The 8,828-nt window shown below is 37.5% G+C and overlaps 1 protein-coding gene across 7 annotated transcripts in view; it reads right to left on the bottom strand.

Annotated features, from left to right (window-relative positions):
- Positions 1–1,139: 1,139 nt before the first annotated feature.
- Positions 1,140–8,828, bottom strand: part of LOC124144189 (H(+)/Cl(-) exchange transporter 4-like) — a 90,705-nt gene continuing 83,016 nt past the window's right edge. For all 7 annotated transcript variants that reach the window (XM_048388245.1, XM_048388246.1, XM_048388247.1 and 4 more), the window contains one exon: positions 1,140–8,452. In XM_048388245.1, the coding sequence (XP_048244202.1) occupies positions 8,362–8,452 (91 nt within the window). In that variant the 3' untranslated portion in view covers positions 1,140–8,361. The remainder of the gene's footprint in view (positions 8,453–8,828) is intronic.

The following is an 8,828-nucleotide window of genomic DNA, read 5'->3' as shown; positions in this document are numbered from 1 at the left end:
TCCTGCACCTACTGCTGTCTGCTGCACTGATAATCCACACCTCTTGTACAATAAGATTGTAAATAGAGATCATTAAATGACAGTCATTGTTTTCTTTATGTGTCCTGTTTTCATTCCTGAACTGTGCTTCAAGGCGATTTGCTGTGCAGAGTTGCGTCCCTTGAGTTTTGTTTCTTCCAAAGATGAGGTGGTGAGGTGAAATGGGGTTTAACGTCGCGTCCAAGATTATTGCACTTATATAGCGACGTGCATGTACTTGTGTGTGATTGTGTGGCTGCTTGTACTAGTCCCGACTGATGCCGATTTATAGTGCTAGCTCACTGATACCATGCCGCAGTTTAACATGAATATCCCACTCAGACACAGCATACTGACTCCGAGCCGACCAGTCCTTGTTTTAGCCCCTTAATGCTGAGCGCCAGACAGGGTAACAACAAGTACCATCATTTAACATCTTTTGGTATGACACGGCCGGGGATCGAACCCTGGACCTTCTGCTCTCCAGGGGGACGCTCTACCACTAGCCCACAGAGGCAGTCTCTTTCAAAGACGTATATACAATATATAAACGTCTTGGTTTCTTCTCAAGCTGTCTGATCACTAACTTAGTTTAGAATGTCTCTATCATGAATGTAATCTGGTAGGATGGCAATTTTGAGCATCTTTTGATTTGAATGTGGCTCAAAATGAAGCTTTTTCAGGATCTTCATAATAGTATGGATAATAAAGGCTGCAGGCTCTCAAGATACATTCTCAGGGTTCGGCATGTACATCTTAAAATCAGCGCTTTTGATCATGATGGTTGTTTAATCCAGAGACAATACTATATTCCTGTTCTTCCTGAAGTCTGCCTGGCGCTTGGCTTTAATGTAACAGGGCGTTGAGTCAACCCACAGATGAAATCCTAATCTTCTTGGCTTGCTGACATACTGCATCCTTTTTGGTATCCATGTCAAACTGCAGTTAAAGGGCTAGTGTTACTTTTCAACTTGTAAATGCACATTGCAATATAAGTGCAATAATGTTGAATGTGACATTAATCCAATTTCACCTCCCCCTCTTCCTGGTGCCACAATTCAAACTGGACCAAGTCACATTTAAAATGAATTCCTGCTTGTGCAACAAAAAACAACAACAGGTGACTTTAAATAATGTTTTATCTCTTCGACATCAACTGTGTACTTCATTGAAGTATGTATTGTACGAACAAAGTAACAATGCTATTGTCATTCGTTAACCTGTACACGTATAACCACAACACAAATATACACAGGAATGATGATAGTACGTATGACAAACACAGTTCACATCTTCTTTGGGGAATCAAGCAGCAAGGTTAACCCTGCCTCCCATTAATCCAGACCAACTGGTGTTCTTGTTTTCAAATACCATATTCACCCTAATAAGCACCTTGGGCACTCGGGAAATGACAAAGGGGTGCTTAAAACCATATACAACATGTTAAGTCCGTTTTCACAGATCGAATGGTTGTGAAAAAACTGATCAAAAGTCAAGACGAAACCCTTTTCAATGATAGTTGCAAGGCAGTTATAAGACACCTGCACTATATACACAAGTAATTATAGACTGTCCATGGTGCTTACTACAGTGACTATGGGAAGCCTACGGTTCCCATTTTAAAAGAAGGTATTATGTTTCTTTAATTTCAAATCAACCATAACATTTTTAATACTTGCTGCCTCACCACCTCTGGCAAAGACAAACGTCTAAGCTGTGTCCCAAAAGATAGAAGCAAATCTGTCGAATCTGCACATCTATACAATAATTAGTTGAAATAAGCAGCCAGTTCGCACATCATACATTTATCCATGTCCGTCAGGAGATGGCCAAACACTCAAATAACATGCGAGTTGTTTTTATACTGCTTCGTCATCCCCTAACAGACACAAGTAGTACTTCATGAGTGAATTCAATTACTTTTTTCATCAGCAGGCCTGATCGTGTCAAATTTGAAACAAAATCAAACTAGAAAACAAATTGGCTTGGCCTTTTCTTATTTAAAGACCCAAGCAACCGTGATTTTGTGGATCTACATATATAAACTTGCTATACACACTCTGGCACAAAGTATCATATAATGTGGACATCTGTCCCATCATGAAAGAGTAAAATCTCGCCTTAGCTTGGTTGTAGATGAGGTTTGTAGCTCCCTCAGTGGACCAACATGCATAAAACCGTATCAATTTCTCTTTTACATTTCCTTTCAAATTAGCTCTTGTTAGACATGTTAGAGGAGAAAGGATTTCATGCTGCATTTACCTATCTGGCAGGGAGCAACCATTATGTTTGTTGTATTTTGTGGGAATGAGATCTGGGACATATATAGGTGGGGCAAGTGCACTACCAACTGGGCTCTAACGCTCTTGTATCAGTTGTAGTTGTATTTCAACATGTATACAGCATCTTTTCACAATTGCAGAATCAAACTGAAACATATAAGCTCATTGCAAGCACTACAAAATTAAATGCGGGGTTTGGAAATACATATCTTTGATTAGAAACAATTAAAACGGTTTCTAGAAACAATATGTTGTCAGGCTAACAGTATATTATTTCTATCGTGAAACAATCTGCCGCAGGAGTGATAAGGATACTGCGTGCAAGGTGGACATATAAATATTGACTATACATTGTCAGGGCAAATCTGGGCTTCAAACCCATAATAACAGGATTCTGGCACATCTAAACGGACATAACTCTTCACAGCAAATTGTGGTTTATATGACATTATTAGACAAATGGACCACCCATGCCCCCATCCATGAAAGAATCAAACCAATACTGAATAGTCTTATGACCATAGCTACCCATAAAAGGCATTGATGCTCACGTTATCTTTTGTTTGTTGTTTAACACCACACTCAGCAATAGTCCTGTTATGACAGGGGCCTGTAAATCCGGACCAGACAATCCAGTGATTGATATTGTAAGCAAGATTGTGATCCACACCGTTGGAGTACCATGACATGCAACTAACAAAAAAATAGTTCTAGACTCAAAGTAAAAAGAAAATGACAGCAAGACACACTCTCGAACATAAATAATGAGATATCACAGTAAAATTGTCATGCTGACAGTCCATGCAGTATGGCAGACACACACATACCAAGTATGAACAGCATTCTAGGAGAACAAACTGTGAACATAACATGTCAGCTGTGTATATGTTAGAACCCTCAAGGGATGTGGACTTCCTGTATTGGTCGTCAAACAAGATTGTTTGGTGGGAATCCTTTATGCTGACTCGGGGCTTTTCATGATGCAGGATTAACTGGTGCAATATCCAAAATGCTCCTAAAAAAAATGGTGAGTCATATTGACGCAGAACATTTATCAGTCTGTTCCAGTTCCTACATATTAATACATCTATGGGACTGAAACAGCAGTTGTTAACACGTTTCAGTCAACAAAATGTGCCTGATACTATATTGTTATCGATATCTTGGACTTCTTCAGTTCATGCATCACCCTCTAAGCCGAACTCATGACGAACTCCCAGTTCTCCTAGGCTAAGTAAAAATATCCCCGGATTCCCTACTCCAATGCTACTGAACAAGCATCTTAAAGGGGCTCCTGCAATCACAAAAACACACTTCCAGTCTTAAAATCTATTAAAAGTTTGTTTTTCTAAATTATACAGATAGATCCAGTTCATCTTTGTAACTCTTGGATACAGCAATGTGGAATAATCTATTTAGGACCTCATGATCTTGTAGAATCAACCAATCACAGCAACTTAACTACATCAAGCAGGGAATATAAGTCTTTTAACTTTCAGTGTTCATAAATGCTACAAAAGGAGTATTATCTGGGATTAGATTGGCAATAGAATGACTAGTGGTACTCAGTGTTCATTAGAAATTAAGAAATTCAATACAATGGTTTCAAAACATTGAAGACCAATCATTACCTCCTCAACAGGAAACATGCCATCTGATTCAGTACCATTTACAAATAAACAAGCAGAGCCCAAACTGATGTATGAGAATGAATAAATATCTCACAAACACACAGATGATAAAACAGCACAGCAGACATTCAATAAAGTGTAAACATTCAAATAAATATCTACTTGGCCAGGGATTTATCTCAGGGAGTTTTGGGGCCAAAATGTTTTATTGTTCAAAATTAGTATTTTCCGTAAGTTCTTATTTTCTTAATTTCAGAGGTATTTTAACATTATAGTTTAAAATTGTAGTTTAACATTGTAAAATTCAATGTGATAATGTTAAATTAATTCAATCGTCTTCCTCTTGATGGGATGTTATCATTGAAATGTCAGTCACCTCGACCAACCCATCACATTAGTCATAACTCTATTAACATCAAGTGGCAAGTCTTTGAGCAGGTCTAGATAAATCCCTGTGTGGTCACTGACTGTATGCAACACAAGAGCACGCGAGGTATATACAGTGAGAGAGTTGGGTTTAAACGCCGCTTGAACAGTATTCCAGTTATATCACGGCATGTCCGTTTAATGTGGGAGGAAAGCCCGAAGTGATGCAATTCTCAGACGTTTACAACTGTGATGAAACCCATGAGCATTCAGGCATATAGTTTACAGAAGTCAAAGGCAGACAAACTTCTGCTGAGGGAAAATCTAGATGCTTGGCTTAATCTGTTTTTGTAGAACGGTGCCAAACTAGTTGTGGTGGGAAGTAGCGAAAAAAGCTTTTTGAAGATAATGCCAGAGATACATATCTTCAGAACTCATGACCAATAAATACAATACCATATACACAAACAAGGTGCCATCTGTACAATGTTAATTACACATGGAAACCGCTACCTGTATCCATGGCAACCATGGAAATTACATACGGTAAAAGCTCTTTGGAACAAGTGCAATTCATCAGCTTGAACTTGACACAATAACCCTGTACACTGAGATAGGTAGGCAGGTCTATATGAGATTATATATTACTATATATTTGATTATCATTAGAGACTAATAATTTGATAGTCGAGTGTGAATGTGTGTGTGTGTGTGTGTATTTTTGTGTGTGCATGTGTTTGAGGTATGAGAGCTTTGGCCAGGGATTTATCAAGACTTCCAAACTAAGTGCCATGGCAATTCGGAAGAAATGTCGTTATTTTGTTCAAAACAGACATTTTTCAGTTTTATTTTCTAAAATTCAGAGGTATTTTAACATTAACGCCATCTTTATTGGTTATCAGTGAAATAGTGAAATTTGGAAATCTGCAGTTAAATTGGCCTGAAATATTGGCCTCTGAGCTGGTCAAGATAAATCCCTGATGGTTTTGTGCTGAAGATCGAGCTATAATAAATCTTATCAACAGTGTTGTGAATAACTGTGTTGCCATATTCTTTCAGGGAAAATTAACACACATTACCACCGTTATCTCCCCTTTGAGAATAACTCAGAAGTATTTTTGCACTGTTTCAAATTTGAGCACAGCAGATTGCTTGTTAGTTTTATTATCCAGAATATTTCTCCATATCATATGTCAATATAATCTGTGACTGTTGCTTAGCTGAGGTGCTCAGTCGATTGAGCAGCCTGTATTTGTTTCAAATTATACAATTTCATTTCATACATATACGCATTATATACAGATAATAATTCAGTTTTCTGGTTATTTAACAAATATTGTCTCAGTTTAGCTTTTACCATTTTGGGTTCATTCTGATGTGAATCTGTTAAGGATTCGGATAATATCACCAACAAAACAAAACTGTCTACCACATGAAAACATAAAATAAGTCTCCACGCCATATACAAACAATCTCAACATAATCTAATCTAGTTAATATATTAACACTTTCAGCCATTCAAGCATGGTATCCAGGGAAAAACATACCAGGATGACGCAGGGACCAGTGCAATCCTAGTTGTAAATATATATATATATGTTCAAAACACAACATGTAATACTGAATATTAACATCATGGTACATTCTTCACAGTGAATACATGTCGTATTCACCTAGCCAGGCTTACATCTATAGATACTGAGTGATTAACACTGTTACAAACTGACTCAGGAGAGTTTTGGATGTTCACAGAAAGAAAATGTACACTTAAAATGGCAAAATAACTATACTAGGAATCTCCATAAAAACCAAACCCTGAAAAACTCAATACCATATTTCATCTTTCTTGCCTTGGTGTCTGTAGTTGAAAAAGTCTGAGTATTATAAGATCTGAGTCTGTATATTTTGATATATATTTATGATTAGTAGTAGGTTAGACTGCATGGAAATAGTTTCATGTGTTTCTTGGGCATGTAGTTTTTGTCAACTGGGGAATGTATCCTATTCCTAAGTTGATTAGAACAAAGTCAAAATATTATTTAGAATAGAAATAGAACAAGGAAAGTGAAGTCTTACTGAACATATTGAATGTATGATCCTGGAACGAAACATTAACTTTAAAAAATAGAAATGAAAAATCCGACACACCGATGCCTGTGAAACATTTCCCTTTTTCACGTAGCCTAAGCCATCGCCTGTGGTTCAGATGACCTTACAAGTCATCATATTGAAGCATGTCAATGGTTATAAATGATTAATGCCCTCTTATGCCTAAAAACATATTATCCTTTGATTTGATTAAGGCTTTTTGTTTGTTTTCTGCTGTGCATGTTCACAGCTGCCAACAGTATATTTCTAAAAGGGCATCACAATGTACCTCTTTTGGAAGCAAACCCAGGATGAAGTTGTGGCAACCCTGACCACTTAGCTACCCTAACCCTACTGAAACAATAGAATTGCTGTTGTCATCGTTTAACATGACTGCCCAAAACCAACCTGATGATACCAAAAGACATCTAAAGAGTGAGTGAGTATGGCTTTACAAAACTCCTAGCAATATTCCAGCAACGGGGAGATCCCAGAAATGAAATGAGGAATCCCACTCGGGCCTTGGCATGACGAGAAACGCTTAAACAATTGTCCAAATCTGAAGAACTGTCTCATCAAACCTGTACTAACTTTGATATTCTTTGATGACAGACAAGTTTGATCATTTGATGATGCTAATGACTATACAGATGCATCCTATCCTTTCCAGCAAAATAAATATTTCAAATCTTTTCATGAGACATGCAACAAAAAACAAACTCCTGAAGAAATCACATTGTCTGTAGGTGGCTGTGCTCATGGAGTTATCTCTTAGTTGTCTCAAGGTTGGTTCTGTCAATAATAAATACATAACTGGTGAATATGATACCTAAGACTCATTGTTAATGGTGTAAGAACAAACATGATTGGCTAATTGTTAAACAACAAACACTACAACATCAGTCATATCATCCATCAGTACTGATGTATATATTAACATGGTTAAGGAAATGTTCAGAATTCATTCAACATATTCATCAATTTGAGGGTTTGATATAGGTCTTCCGTCATATACAAACAAAATCAGGTTAATTTGAACAACTACTGTCAAGGATCAACAGTTAGAGATTATAAGTTTTCCATGACAAGGTCAGGATCTGACATCCAAGGTCATCAAATGAACCATAAACTGCAGTAAGTGCTGTCACTGATGATTGCTGACAAACGTCCAACTGAATGGGTTAGTTTGAGATCCCTGATCAATCAGGTTTGCTGTGAAGCAGGCAGCTTCCTGTTGAGCAGACGACTTCCTGTTGAGCAGACAACTTCCTGTTCTGTACTTTTGAAGAGCCTTCTTAGGTATGTTAATCTTGATGTGAATTCTTTGCAGTTAGGAAAAGTATTTCTTCAAACTGAAGCCAGGTTGTTACTGTCCTTACCAGAAATAGGAAATCATATCCCTATGTTCCTGTTGACTGTTGACTATAACACCAAACACACTCTAGAAAACACCATACATACATATCACATGTACACTCGGAAATCTGTGAAGAAAATGAACATCTGATATCCTGTGAAAAGCAATAGGAACTCCACCCATGCATCTGAGCATCGAACAACAGAATATACTTGTGTAAAAGACTTGCAACACACGCAAATTCCTGCAAGCACGTCTTAATATGCAACGTTTGCCACAAGAGCAGACCTTGACAAAACTCAGGAAGATTTCAATGTAAATTATGACTTGGCTTTGCAAACAAAAATGATGAAGATCTCACCCACATCTTGTTAGCACTTTCTCAAGGGATGAACATTTTTGTTTCAGCAATATGACACTCCTTGTGATGTTGACAAGTGAATCAGATCTGACTTCCATTAATAAATTCCTCCTCATTTCATCATAAAGGTCACAGTGAACCGTTTCAGAGAGGTTATGGTCACATCATCTTAACAAGCAACACAAAAACCAAAACAGCCACTTGTGGTTGTCATATAATGCATTCACAGTTTGATATGAAGGGGAGACTCTGTCAAACTTAGTTGAAGAGAATAGATTCTGGGTCTTGGTTCTCCAGCTGAGCGATATGACGAAGCACATCCTTCTTAGTTATTATTCCCAATAAACGACTGCAAAGAAAAACAGACAATATTATCATTATACATAACAACAAATGTTTACATGCGTGCCAAGGTGACTCAGTGAATGGCATGTTAACTAGAATATGTTTACCTCACATACATAGGTCTCCCCACTCCTTTTGTTTGATTCATTAGCTCAAGTTGTTGCTGTAAATGTGTTTGCAAATCCCCAAAACAACAACAGCAATTATAGTCTGGAAAGATAATGGTTTCATGCAGAAATATGCATCAGCTGTAGAAATTGGCAGGAAACAAATGCTACTTGCAATTCCAGCAATATTCCAGCTATACTCTAGCAATATTCCAGTAATACTCCAGCCATATTCCAGCTATATTCCAGCAATATTCCAACAATATTCCAGCT

Source organism: Haliotis rufescens, unplaced genomic scaffold (assembly GCF_023055435.1).
Source record: "Haliotis rufescens isolate VD_foot unplaced genomic scaffold, xgHalRufe1.0.p SCAF_7, whole genome shotgun sequence".
Classification (NCBI taxonomy): domain Eukaryota; kingdom Metazoa; phylum Mollusca; class Gastropoda; order Lepetellida; family Haliotidae; genus Haliotis; species Haliotis rufescens.
This window is presented reverse-complemented; position numbering and strand designations above follow the sequence as displayed.